At 48.7% G+C, this 24697-nt stretch overlaps 1 protein-coding gene across 10 annotated transcripts in view; it reads right to left on the bottom strand.

The window, feature by feature from the left end:
* The window catches only part of TNRC6C (trinucleotide repeat containing adaptor 6C), a 115224-nt gene that overhangs the window by 19681 nt on the left and 70846 nt on the right, over positions 1 to 24697 (bottom strand). For 7 of the 10 annotated variants that reach the window (XR_011492438.1, XM_070479873.1, XM_070479876.1 and 4 more), the window contains exons 5-12: positions 20296 to 22890; positions 14530 to 14745; positions 12263 to 12429; positions 9155 to 9235; positions 7856 to 7913; positions 5857 to 5999; positions 4295 to 4468; positions 1849 to 1995 (exon numbers count right to left, since the gene is read on the bottom strand). Coding sequence is in view for 9 of the 10 variants with exons in the window: in XM_070479873.1 (XP_070335974.1) it covers positions 1849 to 1995; positions 4295 to 4468; positions 5857 to 5999; positions 7856 to 7913; positions 9155 to 9235; positions 12263 to 12429; positions 14530 to 14745; positions 20296 to 22890 (3581 nt within the window). In the remaining variant the exon portion in view is untranslated. The remainder of the gene's footprint in view (positions 1 to 1848; positions 1996 to 4294; positions 4469 to 5856; positions 6000 to 7855; positions 7914 to 9154; positions 9236 to 12262; positions 12430 to 14529; positions 14746 to 20295; positions 22891 to 24697) is intronic. The other 3 variants (XM_070479877.1, XM_070479875.1, XM_070479879.1) reach the window with 2 other exon arrangements.

Here is a 24697-nt window from a genome sequence, read left to right on the forward strand (position 1 = left end):
GTCTTCCTCCAAATATTAATATTTTAGTTGCGAATTAATGCTCTAAGGTCCTGGGTTCCTCCTGTCGGTTACTGATTTTGTCTTCTGTTGAAGTGAAAACGAGCAGGCATCATTCAAGGCCTGGGGACAGTGAAGGCATATTCACTTCGCCCTGCCTTCCCGGGAGGAAGTCCGAGGCACACAGGCACCTGGGACCGGTCCCTGTGGGAGCTTGGTAGACGGCTGCACCACCACCTTGACCAAGGGTCCTCGCTGCAGGGCGGGCAACGACCCCTCCTCAAGCTCACCTGCTCAGGCAGTGGTCTCTCCCTGCTGGTGGGACCCCAAGACATTCCTCCTGGGGGGCCCAAATGCCCAGGCTCCATGTGGCACAGGCGCTCGTGTGACCTGCCAGCCCTGATCGTGACTGTCACGACCGTCAGGACTGACTCGTCCTCCCTGCTCACCTGGAACTCGCTGCTCTGCACTGTCAGGGGCCTGGCACTGGCCAGCTCAGGGCGCCCTGACACGTGCTTTGTACATTTATCATAACGTTTACACAAGGTGATCTTAGGTAGTGTGTGGAAGGGCATCTTTTACTTTCATAGTCATCTAACATGTATTAGGAAAATGTTGATTTTTCTATTTATGACGGACATGTAAATTTTCAGGAATAAATTTATCTAACTAAGAAGGCAAGTCAATTTAGAGAAGACACATTAAGAGCCTCTGCTTGAAAGGAAGGCACACAGATGAGTGACATTCAGGACACGCTAGTTTGCAGAGTGTGGGGAAGGCCGCGCTCTGCCTCCAGGCCCCTCTCTCCCCCCGCCCCTTCGCTGGGGCAGCCGAGTCACTAAGTCCAGGCAGTGGGACGCGAGTGGAAGGGGTCTGTCTCTCGTTCTTCTCCCTCCTGGGACGTGCCTGAGGCAGAGCTGCTGCTTTCTGCACTGCTGCCTGGGCAAAAAGCACCTGTCTGTCTTGTCTGAGGGTCTGTGTTTCAGGGCCTCTTTGTTGTAGTGGCAAAAGAGTGTATCTTAAGAGTGTATTCTGTTTATAAAATTTAACTATTCTTTTACCCAGATTTCAGCCAACTCGCTGCATAGATTTCAGGTCAAACAATTATAGTGTAATAACTGTGGTGGTGGTGGTTTATTTGCTAAGTTGTGTCTGATTCTTTGCGACCCCATGGACTGTAGCCTGCCAAGCTCCCTCTGTCTGTGGGATTTCCCAGGCATTAATACTGAAGTGGGCTGCCATTTTCTTTTCCAAGGAATCTTCCCGACCCAGGGATCAAATTCTATGACTTACCATTTAGTCTATTATTGAGCCTTCTTATAAGGTGTAATAAGGACTGTAACATTATAATTAAAACCTCAGTCCAAAGTCTAAAACAATGGAATGTTCTAAAAGTAAACTGGTATTATCATGAAAAAAGTTGACACTATGCTTTATAGCTACAAAAAACAACAATATCCTTTTTCTGAATTGTTTGCTTTTTTTTTTAAAGAATAAACTTAACAGTCTGTAACATAGGTACTATTCTCTGTTGTCCTGTTTAGTCTGTCACTGAAGCATTACTCAGTCCTTCATTGATTCTAAGAAGTTTCTTTTACATCCTAAGCAATTTCCCTCACCACCTTGCTCCCCCACCAGTCTAGGGCAGCTCGGCAGGTCCATCTGGACAATCTTCTCGCGAGCGGGACAGACGTCCCGGCACTGGTGCATGCCACTGGCCTGAGCGCTCTGAGAGGAGGGGCCGGCCCTCGGGGAGGGGTCTGGGCACACCTCCCGGGGCAGGGGGGTCGGGCGGACGGGTGCACACACGAGGGCTGCCCACTCTCCCTGCACCGCGGGTGCCGGTCTGACCTGAGGGGATAGAAACTGAGGCACTTGAGCACGGAGACTGGGCTGGGAGGAGCTCAGGGGCGGCACGGGCGGCTGCGGCGGCTGCTGCATGGTCCTGGCGGGCGCTGCTCCGCTGCTGCCAAACATGCCCAGATTGCCACTCGGTGTCTGCGGACGGGGAGGGAGGGGTGGTTACACCGTCGCTGCAGGAGCAGGCAGGGGGGCAAAACTGCACCGGCTTCCTGCCACGCGCGACTCGCACCAGAGGGAAGGCTCAACAAGGGCTGTCCACAGCACGTCCCAGAAGAAGGGTCCTCGACCCAGGTGAAGGGAGGCCCCCACAGGACAACTGCTGCCCCTCCGAGCTCACAGCAACAGCAATACTGAGGGCCCAGTGGCCAGGCCTGGTGCCATGAGCAGGGCTCCCGTGCCCCTGTCCCTTTCCTGCCCCCTCTGTCTTCCATTTTTGTTATTATTATTATTATTATTATTATTAGACTGATGGGTCTTAAAAAATAAAGAAGTGCTATTCACAGACTTATGAACACAGTGGGAGCAGGAAATGGTGGGATGAATTGACAGAGTAGCATAGAAATATATACATTACCATGTGTAAGACAGACAGCTAAGGAGAAGTTGCTATATGACACGGGGAGCTTAACCTGGTGCTCTGTGACAGCCCAGATGGGGTGGGATGGGGTGGGTGGTTCAAGTGGGAGGGAACATGTGTCTCTATGGCTGATTCATGTTGATATATGGCAGAAACCAACACAACATTGTAAAGCAATTATCTTCCAATTAAAAAATAAATACATTAAAAAAAACACAAGACATACACACTCAAAAAAAAAAAAAAGAAGATACAGATTAAGATCATGATTTTCAACATAAGTGACATTTCTTTTCCACCAAAAGCCCCATGATCCAAAAAGTGAAAAAGAAGTACTGTTCACTTATGGCTGCTGAGAAGGACTGGGGGAAAGGATATTCAGGGAGTCTGGGATGGGTATGTACACACGCTGCCATAAGCAAAACGGATAACCAACAAGGACCAGCTGTGTAGCACAGGGGACTCTGCTCAATCTTATGTGGCTGTCTGGACGGGAGGGGAGCTGGGAGGAGAATGGATACATGCATGTGCATGGCTGAGTCCCTCTGCTGTCCGCCTGAAACTACCACATGTTGTTAATCAGCTATACTCCAAAATGAAATAAAAAATTAAAAAAAAAAAGAAATGCTTTTCAAATCAGGTGCAGATGACAGCAAATCCACCAGCAAAGCTCGCCTATATCTTTAAATCACAGAAGCCACCCAGAGCTGGTTTTAGGTGACCCACGACAAGCCCATCATGTTCACGGGCACTGGAGGAATACTGAGCTCCACAGGAGACTGGCACGCAAGGGCATACAGGCACCGTCTGTGCTGGGGTAATGGGCAGGGATCACTAACCGGAGAGAAGACATTTTCCAAAAGGAAATTGTTCTGAGTTCAACAAGACCTGAAACTGAATACATGCACAAATTCAGGCCGGTGAGTTTGTGTTAAATACAGACACTACATTGACTGCTTCTTTCCGTCTCCTGGCTGAGTTATCTGATCCTCGGGGCCGCTGGCCTGGCCTCTGAGTTCCCGATGGCAGCTGAAACCTCCACTGCTGACTGGCGAGCCTCATGAGCAACATGAGACGGCGGTGGGGATTCGTGGACTGGGGTGTGCTGAGAACTGGCCTTGGCCACCCCCAACCTCACAGCACTGCTGGAAGAGAAGGCTCAGAGCTGTGTGTGTGTGTGTGTGAGCCTCAACCGGGAGGAAATCAAGGACAGTTCCAGGGACGGGAAGGACATGCACTTGCTTTCATGTCACTTCATCCCAGGGGAAATAAGTGACACAAGGCGGCCATCGTTCAAAACCCCAGGTCCTGCCTCAGGGACGTCTGACAGTGACTTGCACCTTTTCCATGAGTGTCAAAGGCAGGGAACGATGCCAAAATCACTCTGAAAACCACCGAGAACCTGCAGGAGGTGTCATCTCTACTTCTGGGGGAAAAGGGAGAGTACGGCGTTTTCCTGCAGATTAATAATGCATTTAAGGTGTCCATGGTCAGGAGAGACAGAACAGCACCGCCTGGACCTGTGACTAGATCCAGCAGCTAAAGACCGCTCTGTAGCCCGCGTCACTTCACGAGCAGTACGTCAGCACCAAGGGTGTTGAACTCAAATACATTCAGTTACATGTAGAAATAATTTTCAAGCATTTCCTGTAACATGGTTAAATTTCTAGAATTGGATTCATTTCTTGACAGCAGTACGTCACCTGAAAGGAAATCCTTGTCATAGCTCAGTTCCCTTTACACGTTCAGTGGTATTTTTACATCCGGGTATTAATTAAAAACAAAGTTCATGTCTCAAATACACTGATTTAAAGGCACATAAACGAGACCCCAGTGAGCCTTTGCTAGCAGCCTTACCTGTCTAGAAGAATTCAAGTTTTGCATGCCCAGCCCTGAGGCAATCCCGCCCAGGGCCTGATTGGGGAGTGCACTGTTGGAAAGGGGGAGCTTCAGGCTTGGTGAAGGCAAAAATGGTGAAGTCGTGGGCTCTTCCACGAGGCCGCCATCCTGATTGGGGAAAGAAAGCGTGAGCTGTGGGCAGGGCCCGTCCACACACAAAGCACAAGTTCCCAGGACGCAGACAGGGATGTGGATGAATATAAAGAAGTAAAAGATCAAAAACGTGTAGACGAGAGGATGGAGAAATGGGCAAAAGGAAGAGGGGAAAAAGAAAAAAGAGAAACAGGATTAAGACGCTGTTTTCATTTTAACACTTATTTTACAAACACACATAACAGCTTACATAGTCTCATCACTACCAGCCCTGCCTATGGGTAGGAGTCAGGAGAGAGACAGTGTAAGTCTTACTTGGAAAACACTTTAACAACCGTTTTCAAACAAACAGGCTCCTTTGAGAACTTACTAACAAGGCTCTAGGTATATACTAGGTTGAGATCTGCTGACATTCATCTGTTTTTGATTTCATATGGCTTAACCTAATAATAAGGTAAATTATAAAACAAAAACCTTATTATTATTTTTTTTACATTTACTAAGGCACCAGGTCCTTTGTAAATTTACCTCATCTAACTTCACGTCAAGCCTAGAGTATTATTTCAGATTTTAAAGGTACAAAAACAAGTCAAGGTCCCACACTTAGCGAATAGAAATTCAGGATGCTGAGTTAAACTGGAATTTCAGATAAACACCTGATAATACTGCAGAATAAGTATGGTCAAAAACAATTCATTGTTGTCTGAAATGCTGATGTCCCCGGGCACAGTGAGGACTCCATTGCGTGGAGCTCTGGTTGGGGGACATGGCTAATCTGAGAACAGAGACCAACTCCTGTCTCTTCTGTGAGCCTGCTTTTTCTGTCTGTTTGCTTTAGAGTTGTCTTTCCTTGCTTTTATTATTTTTTCAAGGTCAGACATTTTGATTGAGCTTAATAGGACACCGTTTCCCCTCTGAGGTCACACCAGTCTGGAGAAGGGGCACCAAGCCGGACAATACTGAGGGGAGTGAACTGGCGACTCTACTTGCTAAAACATCTAAGGTGATTTTCCCGCACATGTGGGTTTTCTGAAGCGGCTCATCTCAGCAAGGTCCATGCCCAACCACTTCTAGACCCTTCTTCTGAGATTAAACATGTAATCCCCATCATTTCCAATGGGAAGAACTATGCACATAAGACCATTTCTCTTTTAAGAGAAATCTGATGCCTCCTGTCTACAGGACAAATTCAAGCAGCCAAATTTACCCATTGGCATGAAAATCAGTTTTCAATTTCAGTATTTTTATTCATCACATCATATGAAATACTTATAACACTACCTCTTTTGAGTCAAACATTCATATATAGTATAAAAATGGGTAAAAGTCACTTAAATATTACAGTCCAGTAACTTTCTAATCCAACACAGTGAAAATGAAAAACACGTCTTGTTAAAAACAAACAAAAAAGCCACCTAAACTCATACCTTGTCAAGGAAGGTGGGGCGGTCCACGGAAGACTCTTTGGAGATTGGTGGGCGGCAGCCAAGGGGCTTGGTGACCATCCCGTTGTAGTCGGTCACTCCCAGTCCACGCTTGTCCACGTCCACCTTCTTTTCCAGCAGAGCGCCTGGGGCACAGCAGACAGAGGCGGCATTTGAAACTAGACGCCCAGGGGGTCGGCTATGAATGCTGAGCACAGACAGGTGCCAGCCGACACTGCAGGGAAGGAGTCAAGACCTTCACCCCCCAGAGGACAGGGCCAATCGAGGAAGGCTGTGGTCTGGCCCCTGCTCCGTATCAGCCACCTCTGCCCCAAGGGGGCTGGGCCCTTCCTCTCCCCTGGGACTTGTTGCCCCTTTACCCAAAGAGGGCCTTTCCCCAGCGTCCCACCTCATACCCACCGACTTCCACCTGCTGAGTCCCTTCCGGCTGCAAGGACCTGCCCAGATGTTGGGGACACAACAACGCAAACCAGACAGGTCTGTCCTATGCCCCTTCGATTCAGAGACTGGTGTCTGTTCAGCTGCCTCGAGCTTGGCACTGCCTCGCAGCTCTGAGGAGGCAGGACTGACTCCCTACAGACCACACCTGGTCCCTCTGTCCTGGCAGCTGACACCACACATCTGGCATTTGCATACAATTATAAAGTTTGACCCTCGTTATTTGTGAATTCTGAGCTGGTGAGTTCACCTACTTGCTAAAATACACTTGTAGCCTCACATCAAAACTTGCGGTGCTTTTTGGTCATCTGCAGACGCATGCAGGGCAGGGAAGAATCTGCACCCCAGATGACACACACACACGCCTGGCTCAGGCTCTCACAAAGCGACAACTGTCTTTCTCGTGGTCTACGTGGGGCCAGGTTTTTGACATCTCTCTGCCTTCTGCTGGTCATTTCAATGGTCCCCAAGGTCCCCAAGCCAATGTCCTGAGCACAAGAAGGGTGCATGGCGCCTGCCTTGTTCAACAGCTGCTGATGAGCAACAAGGGGGTGCAGCCAGAAAAGGGAGAGAGTCACCATCTGTGTGTAAGCCTGTGGGGAGGGAGCTAGAGTAACATCTACAGGGTGAGATGAAGCTTCAGAAAAGATGGAAAGCAGATAAATTTCTGGACTCACAAGAGGATGACTTACTTCTCTTTTTTTTTAAAAAGCATCTTTTTTTTTTTTTTTTAAAGCTTATGGCATTGGTGTGAGTCGAAAAGTGAACAAAATCTATGATCATTATTAATGACCCAGGATCAGGTCACCCTTCTTAACTAATGTTTTACTATAAAGAAACATGGCTGGCATATGATTATTCATGAGAAATATGTATTACACAGAAACACAGGACTTCCTGTGGCAGTCCAGTGGTAAGTTAAGACCCTGCCTTCCATTGCTGGGGGGTGTGGGTTCGATTCCTAGTCGGGGAACTGAGACCCCACATGCTGTAGGGTGTGGCCAAAGAGTAAAGAAAAGGGAAAAAAATACAGCTTAACCCTCCTCATAGCCCTCCAAACCCAGAAACACACATAAAACAAGGTTAACGCATCGACTGGCTGACAAAAATGCTGTGGCCAGAGGCTTTGGACAATCTCATCCCCGTATATCCCCAAGGAGCAAGGGTTCAGTACTTTCTGGTTTAGTACTTCGGCTCACTCAGCGGCAAACAAGCTGGGCACGCGGCCCCAGCACCTTTCTCTAAGAGGGTCACTATCTCTTCCCCTCAAAACAGATGAGGATAGTATCAATTCACCTATTTGTTGCAGAAATGAAAAAAAAAAAAAGAAAGAAACAGGAAAAGCAGACACCATGTGGTGCGTGGCCGTCTGTCCCCGGAGACCACCAGTCCTGAAGGACTGGCCCTGCAGCAGGTGTACACCCTGCGGGTGACCCTGTCTCTTGAGCACGTATTCAACCACTGACCCATGACTCAGAACACTGAGACTCAGAAACGCGCATCTGTAAAACAAAGTGTGCTCGAGGTGCGTCCTTGCACTTACTCATGGCCTGATCGAGATTCATGTTGTTGCTCTTCAAGGCCTCTTCAGCCGGCTCTCTCTGCGGAGGAAAGTGGAGTTCTCATTAGGAGGTGCGATAACAGAATGAAAAGCTTGCAAAGAGCTCGAGCACTGTTAATGCAGGGACGCAATCGACAGTAACCTGACGTTGTTCCGTTTAGGAACCAGAAATACTTTTCTCGTTGTGGTTAGAGACAAGTATCTTCTAAATAAAAAATCCTTGTCATAAGAAGACGTATTGAATTGATTTTCAGAGGGAAGAAGACTTTAAACCCCAAATGTCCACTGCCAAGGGAGTCCTGTCACTGCCTCTGTGGTCAGCAGGGTGACCTCTCCCAGGGCAGCCGCAGGGACTCACGGGGAGAGTCAGATTCCAGGATGTGTCTGTTGTCAACTACTTTTCCCGAAAAAACATAAAAACAACATAACACAACACAAGTACTAATAGAGGCACTTTGGTAATCATCTCTCGGATTCAAACAGACTAGTCTTGGTGGAGACCAAGCAAGGCTTGGTGCCGAAGGACCTCGGGGCCACCCTGGGCCCATCACCTCGTAGTGGGTGGGGAGGCTGGGCCCCGGGGCTGAGCGCATGCGGGGTCAGGGGCCTGTATCCCGTGAGAAGTATGTGGTCCCCCCTTCCAGTCTGGGGCTGCTCCAGACCCATCCTGAAGGGGCACCCATGGCAACCAAAAGGTAAATGCTCATTTGAGTCAAGATTTGGAGAGAAGACATTTGAAGGGACAACAGGGCAGATGCAGGAGGTATTGTTCATAATCTGAACGCTTCCACTGGCTCTTGGGAACTGAAGAGATGGGGAGGCATTTTCAGAGGAACACCCTATACACAATCTAAAACTTGGGCACCAAACAGGTCTGCTTGGGTTTCTTTATCTGGACGCAAGGTTTCAGTGCTTTATACCAAGTTCTCCCTTGAGATCTCGGTCAATCTTGCAGAAATGAATGAAAACTCAACTTTCAGATGAAAAGAAAATAGAAAACGGTATAAACCAATGAAAATTAAAAGTCACCCATCGTTTTTCATTCTAGAAAAAGGTTCTCACACCTTCCTAGACAGAAAGGATGTGGATCTTTGCACATTAGTGCTATCCCTAAGCAGGAGTGCCCAGGTGAAAGGGGGTGTACGCGCTAGGTTTTGCCAACAAGCTCATCCCCCAGAGGTCGTCCTCCTGTGTCACACATGACAAAGGTGGACACAGGACACGGCAGGGCCATGCAGGCCAGGACACATGGCGGCAGCAGTAAAGGAAGACGCCAGTCACCGGGAAGCCCATGTCTGTGAGTTGTTTGATCAGCCGCGTCATGATCCAGGCCTCGTCCTGCTTGCCAGGTGTTTTCATGCCCTAGAACCAAGGGTGGGAGGAGAAAGTCCATGAGGCAGGTTCTATGGTATGGTTTTAAGCTACGTTTTACTGGAGTATTGTCCTCGACAATGCTGCTAGTCTCTGCTGGATGGCAAAGTGAAGCAGCTACACGAATTCATGTGTCCCCCCTTTTCTGGGTTTCCTCCCCACTCCCGTCACCACAGAGCCCTGAGCGGAGTCCCCAGTGTGGTGCGGCAGGGGCTTGTTAGGCACTTATTTTACACACAGTATCAACAGGTGCATGCGTCAGTCCCAGTCTTCCAGCTCCTCCCACCCTTCCTTCACCCCTTGGTACCCACACACTTGTCTTCTCTGTCTGCATCTCTATTTCTGCCCTGCAAACAAGAGCATCTGTGACATTTTTCTAGATTCCACTTAGAAGTGTTAGTTAATACATATTTGTTTTTCTCTTTCTGGCTTACTTCACTCTGTATGATACTCTTTAGGTCCACATGAACCACATTTTAATAACGCATTTCTTCCGGAAATGGGAGACGCCCAAAGTTCATGTTGATCTACAAGTCACAGCACCCCTGTGTTAATGATGAGCACTGTTGTGCTCCCCATCCCCCTGACAGCATCTCGTGGCTTGTCCTACGGGATGCCTCAGGGTGCTTTCGCATTTGGCATGTGTGTGCAGTTTATGGGCTTAAAAAAAGCAAGATAATGATTCTTTTCCCCCAGAAGATGCATTTCGTTCATCACAAATAGGAACCGTGTCCATTATCAGATATGCATGCTAGGTGCTCCCTTGAACACAACCCTGTAATAACCATATAAAATCTACTAAAAATTACATGGCTTGTGCTCTTTTATAAGCTTTGTTCTAAAAGATGACAAAATACAGGGTGTTCATTCTAACAGGATGAAAAGGAAACAAGATGAAAGGAACGAAAAAACCTGTTAATTCTGTTAACTCATGGCCTGCGGGGTGGAGAAAATGGTGAGGGGAGGGTGAAGACAGGAGGAGGGAGTTGAGAGAAAGAGGAAAAGGTGGTGGGGTGGAGAGGGGGCAGTGGGGACTGTTGCGGGGCTGGGCATCAGGACATGACCCCTGGACAACCTCCTGCTTTCCTGCAAGGAGGGGGAACTAATGATGCATTCTCACCTCGTATGAACTATCCTGCACAGTGCTTTCAAAACTGGGCCTGGGACGTCCCTGCTGGTACAGTGGGTAAGAGTCCACCTTACAGGGGACTAGGGTTCGATCCCAGGGGCCAGGCCAAGTCTCTGATTCCAACCGCCAGAGATGGTTCCAACTCGGAGGTGATGCCTCTTGGCCCCTGTCAGTACCCTCCATGGGCTTGTGTGTCGAGTTTTTAAATTTTACTTTACTTGGGGAGGATCCCACATGCCAAGGACCAACTCAGCCCAGGTGCCACAACTATCGAGGCCTGAGCGCCTAGAGTCCTTGCTCTGCTACAAGGGAAGCCACTGCAATGAGAAGCCCGCTCACTGCTACTGGAGAGTAGCCCCGGCCCACCACAGCTAGAGCAAGGAAGACCCGAGGCAGTCAGAAAGAAAGAAAGTTTAAAAAGCTTATTAAACAAAAGAACCTGAGGCAAATAACTTCAGTCGTGTCCAACTCTGCGACCCCATGAACTATAGCCCGCTAAGCTCCTCGGTCCACGGGATTCTTCAGGCAAGAACACTGGAGTAGGTTGCCATGCCTTCCTCCAGCAGAGTCTTTCAGACCCAGGGTTTGAATCTGTGTCTCTTATGTCTCCTGCATTGGCAGGTGGGTCCTTTTCCATTAGTGCCAGTCACAGGACAGTTTGTGGGGTGACTGTAAGCTAACATGCTAACAGCCTCTCTGGAGGTGATTTTAATCCTTCCCACGTGGCCAGAGCCAGGTGTGCCAACAACACACACTATTTTAATTCACCAGTTTGGTGCTTCTGGTCCTGTCATTAATTGGATGATTTGCTAGCCAGACTGTGAAAAGACCTAATTTGAAGCCTGCCATCAGACTTACTCTTTATGAGCAGAGGGCCCTGGTTTTAGTTTCTGGGTTCTGCTTACTGCCAGTTGAGTGGCTTTCAAACTGGAATTGTTTTAAACAGGTAATACATTCACACGATTCGAGAGCAGAAACGAGGGGCACAGGGAAGCATCTTCCTCCTACTCCATGCCCAGTCTGCTGAGTTCCCCTTTGCTTCCTCATCCTTCCAGACAGTTCTGAATTCTACAGAGGCTGTTATGAGTGCATGTGTGACTCATCCATTTTTCTCTCCTCTTCCTCTGCCCCCTAAAATCGGGGATGTGCTAGACACAGATTCTGTGCCTCACCTTTCACTTAGTGATATATTTTGGTGATCTTTTCACATGAGTATTTTTAAGTTTCTTAAAAAATTTTTTTTTAGTTTTTCATAATATGGATGTAGCATAATGTAACTAGTTATGCCATCAATATACATTTAAGTTATTATTATAATTTTTTTTTTTTTGCTGTCCCATGACAAGTAGGAGACACAAGGGATGCGGGTTTGATCCCTGGGTTGGGAAGATCCCCTGTAGAAGAGAATGGCAACCTATCCAGTATTCCTGCCTGGGAAACCCCACGGACAGAGGAGCCTGGTGGGCTACAGCCCATGGGGTCGAAAGCAGTCCAACAGGACTGAGCACGCATGCACATACACACTCAACATGCCCCATTATATGTTAACATGACATTATTTTTTTAATGGGAAATAATTATATTTCCTAGAACATAAATTTTTGGTGAGAGGAGTGGTAGTGTCAGACCTGGCTGGACCTCTCTCCACTGTGCAGCTTCACAGAAGCATCGGGATTCACCCATCAGTCCCTGCTTTCACACTGCTGTGACAGCAATCCCGTGTCATGCTCTGCGCTCGGCAGCGAGCCCCTGAGAGGGCCTCAGGACCCCCAGGGTCCTCAGGGCACTCTGAGAGCCTCGGCTCCCTGTCACTAACTGGAGACGCCACTTTGACACCACGCAGGGCTCAGCGTTCACTCCTCCACCCCCGCCCCCGGGGTCGCACGCACCTTCTGGAGCCCTTTCTTGGGGGCGTTCCCCCAGGAGCTGCAGGAAGAGGGGCTCTCCTGCGAAGCCGCGTTGTTCCACACGCCCCCATCCTCGTCCTCCCACTGACTAGCGCCGAGGTTCGCGTCGTCCCCACCGCTGCCCCAGCCTTCTTGCATAGATTTTGAAGCTAGAAAGAGAGGGAGCAGGAGCGTGTATCAGTCACCATTCCCAGAGCAAACAGGGGTGCCCGGTGACACCGCTGAGGGGAGGCAGGACAGAGGGGTGTACAGCACCTACCTCTTACTCCTCTGTCCTCCCTTACACCTAAGAATTTCATTTTTCCTACTGGACATGTAATGTACATGTATATGTGCATCTGTTTTTGTCTTCAGACTCCAGCTATTTGTAATCTGTGCTGTTCCAATGCCCTTAACCCACGAGAGATCACTTTTAAAAAACATTTATTTATTTGGCTGTGCTGGGTTTTAGTTGTGGCATGCGGGATCTTCCATCTAGGTTGGCGACACGCGGAATCTTTACTTGCGGCGTGAGGGGTCTAGTTCCCTGACCAGGAATGAAACCTGGGCCCCCTGCATTGGGAGCGTGGAGTCTCAGCCATTGGACCACCAGGGAAGTCCCTAGAGGTCGTTTTGAAACATGGACATTCTAACGATAAATCCTGGGGGCTACCGAAGGTGGCCGTTGCTGAGTGACATGAGATGCTGGTAAAAGGCAGAGTCCTGAAAACGATCACGGTCCTCCAAGTCACGTGGTATGTCACGTGGACCAGTGCTCCCCCAGTGTGACCAGACCTGAGCCGCCTGAGGATCCTGAAAAGTTTGGCAGGTCTGTGGTTGGGCTTAGCAGCCTGCAGTCTTGACAAGCTCCGAGGAGACGCTCCCAGAACAACAGGAGGGACACAGCCAAGGGCTTGGGCAGAGGCAAGCTGAATACTGAATTTCGATTTCAGGATATTATTTTTTTCTCCTTTCTTAAAATACAAAATAACCTTTGGTGTAAAAGTCACCCCAAACTCTCCTTCCTGGGGAATCTGAAGAAGGCCAAAGATCAAGAAACACTACAGTTAGCTACAGTCTGTAAGACAATGAAGACTCAAGGCTTACAAGGTGGTCAGACATGTAATTAGGCCTCTGAGGACAAATGATACAGATATGTGGCCTCGACAGCTGAATCTACACACCCTGGAGTTTCCTGTCCTTCGGGCTTCTAACAGGAAGTGACATGAATGGGATAAACAATCCGGCGGGATGGCTGGCATATACAGCACACTACCCAGTGCTGACAAAGTAGCAAAACACCAAAACAGTAAAGCTGCATTTTTAAGATCTTCATAGTGTCCAAAAAAAAAAAAGCGCTTTTGCACCCGTGTGAACAATTAATGTTACACTGGACTTAAATCATTCAACTTACATTCATACTGTTGTCGTAAGTATCATATTGTAAAGCAGCCACACATTACAGGATTCCACTTGGTGAACATGATCTGGACAACAGTAAGGATGCACATTTTATGTATACTTATTATACTTTCTGATAATGGGAGGAAAACACAGCATGTTGTTTTTTCTTTTTAAAAAAAGAAAAGAAAGAGAGAAAGCATAAATGTGGAGTATCCAAACGCTGAATTTTGTTTGCTAGGCAGCAAAAGCAAGGCAAGTGTCAAACTGCGGAGTAATATATTTTTCAAAACTCAATCTCAAAAAGAAAAATGACCTGCCTTATCCACCTGCTCAGTGAAAGAGCAGGTTTAAATCGTCTGAATGACAGGTAGGAGAATTCTGCTGAAGAAGCCTGGAGGCTACTAACCATCATTTTTTTCCCTTCTTTTTCTTTTAAAAGGAGAACATGGACTTCTCCCAAAAGCTCCTTTTTGTTCATTTATCAGACAGGGCAAATATTTCTTTATAGTCTAAGTTTAACATTAGCCTTAAAATGTGGTGGCTCAGACAGTAAAGAAACCACCAGCGATGCGAGAAGACCCGGGTTCAATCCCTGGGTCAGGAAGATCCCCTGGAGAATGGAATGGCAACCCACTCCAGTATTCTTGCCTGGAGAATTCCATGGTCAGAGGATCCTGGCAGGCTACAGTTTATGGGGTCGCAAAGAGTCGGACACGATTGAGCAACTTTCACTTAAAATGCAAATAAAATCAGGAAGTGTCCTAAAGCACTAATTCTTTAAGCTAAAGGAGAAGTATGCCCCTAAATAGAGTACGTGGGCCCACTTCCAAACAGCCGACCCAGGGCGGGCAAGACGCTGGGCTCACCTGGTTTGCACAGGGCTGGGGCGGCAGCGGGGGCGCTGGCCCTCCCGAACGTCAGCGCCGGCTCGGTGGGCTGGTCCCCCCATCCGCTGCCGCTGCTGGGTGGCTTACCCCACGCTGCTGTGCCATTATCAACCAGGGTGGATGGGGATGATGACTCCCCCCAAGAGTTTTCAGCCTTCGAATGAACGTTAGGCATTTCTCCCCAGCCCGACGAAACTGAAGAGGGCACGGGGGAGAGGGAAGACAACAAAAGTGAAAGAGAGAGAGAGAGAAAGTAAGAATGGTGATTTCAAGGTCAAAATCATCTTGAGGTTATCTTTAGGATGGCTTTTAGGAGAAGGTGAAAAGGAGACAATATTAGATCTAATCAGATTTGTCGTTTTTTTTTTTATAGTTCGGTCTTCTCGCTCCTGTCCCCTACTCCCTTAAAGCTGAAAGTCCGTTATATTAAAAGCTATTCAATTCACACCATCTGCAACAAGACAGAGTTTTAAAAACTAGTTTAGAACTAAAGTTTAAGGAGTAGCTCTTTTGCTTCTGGTGTTATATGTAACAACCTAAAAGAAATTTCACATTAATCTCTTATAAAAAATTTACAAGTTGCAACATATTTCTCACTTATCTTTTGACCAACCTGAAAGACACAGGCCTGGGCAAACAAAGAAGATAGAAGAGGAAAGGTGTGCGGATAAAGTAACAATAAAGCACCCAGATGGTTCTTAGGTACCAGCAGTGCGTTGGGAAAGGAGTTGAGATACTGGTGTTAAAAGATGGGAACCAAATGCAGGAATTATGGAGAAGGGTGGTTCCAACTAACTGAATGAAAGCGTATCTCAGAATTCTTCTTTCATTCCTCCACCTCATCCAGTTGCCATAGCATCCTGAGCCGGGACTTGTACCAGAGATGAGGACGCAGTTAAACTAGGTCAGGTTTCCTAGTGAATCCGGAAGGCTCTGGTGTTAGTATCTATGAGGCACAGACGAGGTTACGGGACTAGGCCACAGGAAGGATCTCCGCACCTTCTTTACACTTCAGTAAAACAAACATTTCACATGTCATATGCAAACTTCATTTTTCCAAATCAACCCAAATGCTGATCTTTGTGCCTTTACCCGTAGGCTCACGTGATAACTCTGAAAAGTCACGCTGAGAGCTCACATTAGCTGTAATTTTCATATAGACAGAGCTTCTCACAGGCAGAACTGTGAATACTTTAAATACTAACTGAAGAATAGAAACCACAAATAAGCCAATCACAAAATTTAAATTATTTGGTTAAAACATGAATATTACCATCTCGGTTATGAAATAAATTAACTTTCTGACTGAAAATAGCATGGAATCAGCTCCCTTGATGCTTTACTCTAATAAAATACAACAGTAATGATTAATGACAAAACTACCTACCACCTATGAATCATTAAAACTACAAGCTGTATAATGAGCAAAACTAATGTGAATTACTACCAATGTCAGGGAAAGTGTTAATCGCTCGGTCGTGTTCAGCTCTTTGCTACCCCATGCACTGTAACCAGTCAGGCTCCTCTGTCCATGGAATTCTCCAGGCAAGAATACTGGAGTGGGTTGCCATTCCCTGCTCCAGGGGATCTTCCTGACCCAGGGATTGAACTCAGGTCTCCCATACTTCAGGCAGGTTCTTCACCGACTGAGCTATCTGGCTAAAGTTACAGTCAGCGAAGTTAGCCCTAATCACTATTGTTGGCAAAGGCTAACTCTAATATTACCTGTAATTACACAGAAAACAATAATGCATATTGGGAGAAGCAGTTCTACAAATCGAAGGAACAAAATTAGGAAAATTAACATAGAAGACAAAAATTAAGGAAGTTTTGGGAAGCTGAAATAATTCAGGTGTTACTAAAAGTCAATCAGCCGCAAAGATAGTGATTTACTGTCGGCAATTAAATAACAAAATGAACTGAAAAAGGCAGGCACATAGGGACTTCCCTGGTGGTCCGATGGTTAGGACTCCACTCTGCCAATGCACGGGGCACTGGTTTGACCCCTGGTCGAGGAACTAGGATCCCACATGCCCCACAGTGTGACCAAAAAGGGTAAAAAGGAGAGAGGAAAAAAAGGCAGATACACAGCATTTCTCTGGATTACTGTGTTCCAGCTCCAGACTGGGTCTGAACTAGATCCAAACAACCCAGTGTAAATCCTACACTGCATTTTGTAAATTAGTATCGGTTTTCCTCAGGCTCATCAGAAAACTAACTAGTATTAATATAAGAATGGGATGAAATGATTGTCCTGTAGCATTTACTTTTACAAAACTGGACACACACAGGAAAACCTATGTAATCAAGAAACCTTATTTTGCAAGGTAGAGATCAACATCCTTAAGCAGTGATGATCAACAACGAAAAGCAACTTAAAGCCCAAACTCTGAGGTTAGTGAGCATTTTGTGAAATCAGTGAAGGTCAAGAGTGATGCTGCAGAATCTGTAAAAGACCTGCTCTGCAGCAGAAACCTCATCAGACATTCATGGGGTAGGCACTTTGTTTGGAGGGGGAATCCCAGTCGATCTGCGACAAGCAGGCAAGTGTTCAAGCCAGGAGCTGAGCCACAGCCTAGCAGATGCTGTCGTTGCTGCTTCCATCTCGGACCCCAGCAGCCTGGGTACCACAAGCCCCAGCCGGAAGGGCCAGGGGCTGTATGTGTGAAAATGAATGGAGAGGACCCAAAGGTCCTTGTGACCTTTGTGACCTTGTCACTGTTATGAAGGGAACAGAGGGAGGTGTGACTGCTCTTTCTGTAGCACAAAGAACAGCTGGTCCCCCAGACCGGGACAGGGACAGGCTCAGATCATCTGTGGTTCCTGAGACGGATGGACTCTGCTCTCACTGAAGAATAGCGCTCGCTTCAGGACAGACAGGAGTATCACAGGTGATGTGGGACAAGGATAATGCCTCAGTGCAGCTACACCGTGTCATGGCAGAATATGAGACTAATGTCATCAATGAAAAATTACCGAGTAACCCCATCATCCCCAGTGATACAGTATGTTCACACTGTCCCTGCACAGGGCTCAGCTGTTGTTGTTCAATCGCTAAGTTGTGTCCAACTCTTTGTGACCCCGCAGACTGTAGCCTGCCAGGCTTCTCTGTCTATGGGATTTCCCAGGCAAGAATACTAGAGTGGGTTGCCATTTCCTTTTCCAGTAGGGCTCAGTACATGCAAGTAATTTCTCTAACTTTTTGTCTGTCTCTGTCCAAGTGGTTGAAATAAAATTCACAGCTGCTTTCACACTATCATGACAACTATAGACATCACACACGTGCATAATGCCCAGAGGAAGAAAAACAAGCAAGAACCCAGAAACAGTCACCGTGGTGGATGGGGCATGTTTGCCTTCTTTTATGTTTAGTGAGACTGTGTGCAATTTGTTAAAAAAAAAAATATTGTCTATAAATATTTTTCACATACAAGAAAATAATTTTGGCTCTTCCAACCAAACAGAAATGCCTTTATCCAGGTGAATCTCATATTCCTTTTCTACTAAAAACCATTAAGAGGAGATTCTGAGGGTAACTATTCAAGAGGGGAAAAAAAAAATCACAGATGTACGTGATGTTGTCCCTGTCTCTCTGGGGTGTCATGGATGTCAGATGTTCAACAAGTGGCAGCAGACAGGTATGTATGTCACATCTGAGACCCCCACTGCCTCCCCACCACGTGTGCCCTCAGCAAGCCACTTAACTGCCGGTTTCCTCTGTAATAGGAGGCTCCGGTGGCCATCAGGACCACATGAGATGAGCATAAGATGTACCGCATGTGGTTGCCCGGTGCTGCCAGGCCACGCTTGTTGCCAGGACCCAGGCACCAGGCACATGTCAGCAGGAGCTTTCTGAGAGACACGGAGCAGGGGGTGAGGGAGCTCTGACCACGACCCAAGGAGAAGTCATGGGGACGAGGACTTCCAGAAGAAAGACTTGGGTGGGTGTGACGTGACAGCTGTGTTCCTTAATAATAATTTATTGACTTTTGGCTGTGCTGGGTCCTCACTGTTGTGTGGGCTTTTCTCTAGTTGTGGCGAGAAGGGGCTACTCTTGTCATTGCGGTGGCTTCTCATGTTGCAGAGATGGGCCCTAGGGCATAGGCTCAATAGTTGTGGCCCGTGGGCTTAGCTGCTACACGGCATGTGGGACCCCAGATCAGGGATCGATCTTGTCTCCTACACTGGCAGGTGGCTTCTTTACCACCAAGCCACTAGGAAAGCCCAGAACCCTACCATCTTAGAATCTCTCCTCTCGACCTTGGCCCTCTGCTCATCGCCCTCCTCCCACAGCTGTCCCTGCTGCCCCATCTCTGGCTGAGACTCAGGCTTCTGCATTCAACCTCTGCTGTCCTCTCCATGGACACGTGCCTCCCGTGTGCTCCCCGAGAAGGCAGTGCACCTCACCGTGACCTGCCCACCTGCCTGAGCTCTCAACCCTCCTTGCTCCTACATCCAGACGGTTTCCCAGTCTGGCTGTGGTCTCCATCTGCGCCCCTGGCCACTATTGCTTCCCCTATCATGCCAAACACGGCTGAGCTCAGCTCTTCTCCTCCAGCTGTGCTTCCCACTAATCCACTCTTCATCTTACAGCTGACATGATTCTCTAATTAAGCCTGATGGTTCAATCTGCTTCATCTTCTCAGTGGCTTCCCAGACCTCTGGATACATCCCAGTTCCTTCACGGGGCCTAAAAGAACGTGCCTGCTCTTGCCGTGGTCTCCTTTCTCTGCAAGGCCTTCCTGCCAGCCCCACCACGCACCCCCAGCACCAACTACTCTGAAGTTCTTTCTGCTCCTCAAAGGTGCTACCTTCCCTCCTTGCCTCCAGGTCTTCTGCGCTAGTGCCTCTACCTGAGCCAGCCCTCTGCTGGTTCTCTAGTTACAAAGGCCAGCTGGACTGAATTCTCTCCCACGGTTTCACGTGTATTTTCTCAGTCACAGTTCACACTCCCTGAGGGCAGGCTCTGGTCTGTAACAGTTTCTCGCCTCTTTTACTGCAGTATCTAGGAGAGTGCCTTGTGCAAGGCAGGGACTCAACACACAGATTTTCACCTAATTTTAGCATCTTTCCTTCCACTGAAATCAGAACATGATTTGTACTGTATAATGCCATATAAAACCGTTTCAACCAAAAACGGTTTTATTTCATTGTTAACCACATCAGAAACACCTGTGGAGCTTTAAAACCAGCCAGTGGGCGGGCTTCCCACCTGGAGCAACACCCCTGCATCTGAGGTGTCTCTGAGACTGGTATCTACCAGCTCCCTAAGCCTCTGGATAATTCTAACGAAAGCCCTCTGGGGTTGAAAACCACTGGTTTATCTCATAAATAAACAAAGACTTTGTAATAAGTAAACACAGGCTAACACAATGGCCTCCAATCTTTCTAAAGAGGGTATATTTCTTCTTTCCTCTCCTTTCTCTTCAAAGTGGGTAATATTCTCCCCCCCTTGGACTGAAAGCTATCAGAAAATCCTATTTTTTTCCCCTCTAGAATTGAAAGCTATCAGAAAATCCTACTTTGTTTTTTTCTTTTTTCTCTTAGATTGAAAGCTATCAGAAAATCCTACTTTATTTTTTCTCTATAGTATTATCTCTTCGGATAATATTCAAATAGGATCCTATGAGGTGAAGGACACGGAAATCAGTTTAATGTCATTTGCTACACAAACGCTAGTTGAGTGTGAGTGCAGACGTAACCAGAGCTTTTCTCTGCCCTCTGAGGGCACACGCAGCGCCGTACCTGGGCCGAGCAGCGGCGATCGGCTCAGCTGGGCGCCGGTCTGGTGTGCCGGGGGCGCCTCGGCCACGGTTGCGCTGTCGCTTGTGGTGGCGGCGGCGGCGCCGGCCGGGGCGCTGCTCTGGATGCCTGGGTTGTTTCTGTCCCACATGTTTACAGTTTTATTGTTGTAGTTGCTCGGGTCGCCCCAAGCTGAGGTACCGTCATCGATTTCCATTTTGCGGCGGATGGATGGCGGGGAAGGCTCCTCCCAGCCCGTGGCCTCGCTGCTGTCCTTCACTTTGACGGGCACCGGCCCCCCGATCCACCCTGTTCCTGTCTGTTTCACGGAAGCGGCTCCTCCCCAGTTACTCGAGCTGCTGTCTGGGGGTTTGCTCGCCCAGTTCTGTTGGGGGCCGGGCTTCAGAGACTCTCCCCAGCTTGTCCCTGGATTCACCTTCGCGTTTGTGCCATTGCCCCAGCCACCGGTCCCCGACCTCGGAGCCTCGCTCCACCCAGACCCTGATCGACTACCGTCAGCATCCCAGCCCGAGGCGTTCTTCTTCCCCTCCCCCAGGTGTCCGAGGACCGAGGGCGAATCTGCCCAGTCTCCCCCGCCTGCGCTCCAGGCTGGGTTCGGCTTGTGTCCGTCTCCCCAGTTCTGAGACCTGGGTTTCTGAGGCTCAGCCCAGGTGGCGGACTTGTCCTCCTGATTTACGGTCCCGCTCCAAGCGTGGCCACTCTTGGCAGCAGCAGCATTATTAACAGCAGTAGAGCTTATCGCCTCCCCCCAAACCCCGGGGCCGCTTGGCGCTTTGTGGCTGCTGTCTCCCCAGCTGGCGTGCGCTGGCGCAGCAGCAGGCGGTGAGCTGACCCACCCCGATACTGAAGAGGTATTTGTACTGTTCACGCTGGACCCATCGTTCTTCCCCCCTGAGTGTGAAGGCTGAGTAGCTGCACACCCCCAGGCCTCTGTCCCATTGTCGTTCTTGCGCTCGGACCTGGGGGACTCTTCAAATTCCCAGGCAGTGTTTTGCTTCACTGGAGTCTGTCCCCAACCAGTGTTGGACAGAACTCGTGGGTCAAGGTCGCTCCTTGGCAACTGGAGGTGCCCTTGCTCGAGAATCCCTTTGTCTCGCCGTCGGCCTTCTGCTCCATCCCGCCCAGTGCTTCCTTCGTTGTGGCTGCCAGAACCCTCGCTGCTGCCTTCACTGGCCGACGTTCCAGAGGACGCAGCTTTGGCCCAAGAGTTCACGTGCTCGCTACCAGGCTGCGCGGCAGGATTCTGGCCACCGGCGCTAGGACTGTCCCACCCTGTTGATCCTTTCCCGTTGATGTCGCTACTGGAATGCTGGTTGGGGGGCTTCCCCCAGTCCCCGTTCACCCCGTTGGAGGTGCTCCGGCTGGGGTGACCCCAAGCTCCCGAGTGGAGGTTGCCCACGCCGCTGCTGCCCCCGCCCCGCCCCCAGGCGAGGATGCCAGGACCCGCAGGAGGTCCTGAGTCCCAGGCGTTGTTCCCTCCGTTCCCCTCCTTCTGCACAGCGCTGCTGGAGCCGTTCTGCTTAGCACTTAATGCTGAGTTCACAGTGTCGCCATTCCCCTGACTGAACCCGGAACCGCTGTTTCCTGTGGCCGGATTACCTGGGGACAGTCCCCACACAGAACTGCTGATTCCTTCGCTGCCACCCCCACCGACTTGAGAAACTGACGATCCGTTAGCACCAGGAAGGCCTTGCAGGTGGGGCGGGATGATGGCCCCCATGCCGACAGCCATGCCCCAGTTCGGCAGTCCGTTCGTCTGCACTGCGTTGAGAGGGCTGGGGGAAGGGTTCAGGGGGTTAGTGTTATTTGGTCCATCAGTGTTAAGGTTCTGAGGTTGTACGCTGAAAGACACATTCTGAGAAGTGGACGTTTGTGGTTCTGTGCTCTCTTGCGGCAGCAAGTTTCCCCAAGCACCTAAAGTGCCCGCTGGGTTCCCATTCTGGGTGCCCATGTTCTGACCTATGGCACTGACCGGACTGCAAATACTGGAAGGGTTGCCTGTCGCCACAGTTCCTTCATGTCCGAGTACAGGCCAGGCAGCTGGGTTGGCGTTGGGATTAAGGTTAAGATTAATGCCAGCGCTGGAGTTGGAGGCACCCCAGCAGTTCTGACTCCTCCCATCTCCGATCATGTTGTCCATTTTCCCATCCCCGCCGCCGAGGGAGCAGTGAGCCAGGCCCGAGCCGGCGCCCGCGGCTACGCCCCACACTCTGGCGGCACCTCCGTTACCGCTCGCTCCCCCCGCCCCGAGGGCACTCTGAGCGGACGGGTTCTGGACCAGCGCGCCGTTGGAGCCATTATTGCCATTTGTCTTCTTGGTCTGTCCAGTGAAGCTGCCCTGGGCGCTCCCCGTAGCCATGCTACTGTTCTCTGAGCCACAGTTGGAGGCAGAGTCAGTGTCTGTGGTACATTCTGAGGCGGATTCCGTCTCTGCTCCCGGGAGGGAGGGCCAGGCCCCCGCGTCCGTCCTGTCGCTTACTCCCTTCTCCCAGCTGCAGCCGGCTTCGCTCCGGTAAGGGGGCTGCTGTCCCCAGGGGGAACTCTCATAATGCTCCGCTGGGCCGCTGTGACCGAGGTCTGAAAAAGACAAAACACGTTCAAAGTTAGCTTCTCCTCCCGCTTGCCAATCAACTGCTCAAACTAGTCTTGGGGGCATGCTCTTTCTTCTGAGCCTTCAATTCTGAATGAGAGATGCTAAAAATGACTTCAAGAAAAAGTTATTTGTTTTCTAAGTGCGTGCTAAGTGGCTTAAGTCATGTCAGACTCTTTGTGACCCCATGGACCATCCCATAGCCCACCAGGCTCCTCTGTCCATGGGATTCTCCAGGCAAGAATACTGGAGTGGGTAGCCTTTCCCTTCTCCAGGGGATCTTCCCAACCCAGGGATGAAACCCAGGTCTCCCACATTGCAGGCGGATTCTTTATCAGCTGAGCCACAAGGGAAACCCATTTGAAGTATGCATCACTCAAAAATAAAGTAATAGAAAGAAATTAATGTATTTACATAAAACCTCAATTAAAAATCCTTGACAGAGTTTCCTTAAATAGTAAGATACACAGATAATTGCAATTAAATATTTCTTTTAGAACTTTTCCATTATGCTCTTTGCAAATTAATTTCAACAAGGAAAAAATCTTATTCATCTTGCACAGTAAAACTGGGTGCCCCCTCAAATCTCTTTTACTATTTGATGGAACTAAAAGAAGAAAAGAGGAAGTATGCAATCATCACTATCACTAGAAAGAATACACTAAAGCTCATTTCAACCTTAAAAAAACTCCCACACCAGTGATTCCTGTTGCCTGATTTAAATGGAATGTAATTAATTTAGAATGATGGTCTAGATGATTCTAAAGTAGGCAGGTAATTCCAGGTGAAAACCACAAAGGGAAAATGAAGGAGGGCACAATAAAGTTTCTTATTGCCAAATATTAGGGGTTGGCTCTACAACTCTGGTTTATGACTATTTCTCCTGTTGGTTTTGCCTATACTATAAAAATTAGCTTGTTTACTTGCTAAGTCGTGTCTGACTCTCTTGCGACCCCATGGACTGTAGCTCGCCAGGCTCCTCTGTCTACGGAAATCTCCAAGAAAAATACTGGAGTGGGTTGCCACTCCCTTCTCCAGGGGGTCGTTCAATCTCAACCCAGGGACTGGACCCATGTCACCTACATTGGCAGGTGAGTTCTTTACCACTGAGCCACCAGGGAAGCCCCCAAACTAGTTCTCGCTGTGTTGTGCTGAGTTGCTCAGCTGTGTCCGACTCTTTGTGACCCCATGGACTATAACTCACCAGGCTCCTCTGTCCATGGGGATTCTCCAGGCAAGAATACTTGAGTGGGTTGCCATGCCCCCTGTCAGGGGATCTTTCCAACCCCAGGGATTGAACCCAGGTATCTGGCATTGCAGGTGGATTCTTTATCATCTGAGCCCAAGATGAGCCCAAAGGAAGCCCAAGAATACTGGAGTGGGTAGCCTATCCCTTCTCCAGGGGATCTTCCCAACCCTGGGATTGAACTGGGGTCTCCTGCATTGCAGGCAGATTCTTTACCAGCTGAGCTACCTGGGAAGCCCCATGGAGAACAGTACGGATGTTCCCTAAAAAACTAAAAATAAGAGTTACCATATGATCTAGCAATCCACTTCTGGGTATATATCTGGAGAACTATAATTAAAAAGATACATGCACCCTAATGTTCACGGCAGCACTATTTATAGTAACCAAGTCTTGGAAGCAACCTAAATGCCCATGGACAGAGGAATGGATAAAGAAGATATCATTTATCACTTATATGTGGAATCTAAAAAACTGATACAAATAAACTTATTTACAGAACAGAAATAGACTCACAGACATAGGAAAAAAACTTCAGGCTACCAAAA

Source organism: Odocoileus virginianus, chromosome 17 (genome assembly GCF_023699985.2).
Source record: "Odocoileus virginianus isolate 20LAN1187 ecotype Illinois chromosome 17, Ovbor_1.2, whole genome shotgun sequence".
NCBI classification, from domain to species: Eukaryota; Metazoa; Chordata; class Mammalia; order Artiodactyla; family Cervidae; genus Odocoileus; species Odocoileus virginianus.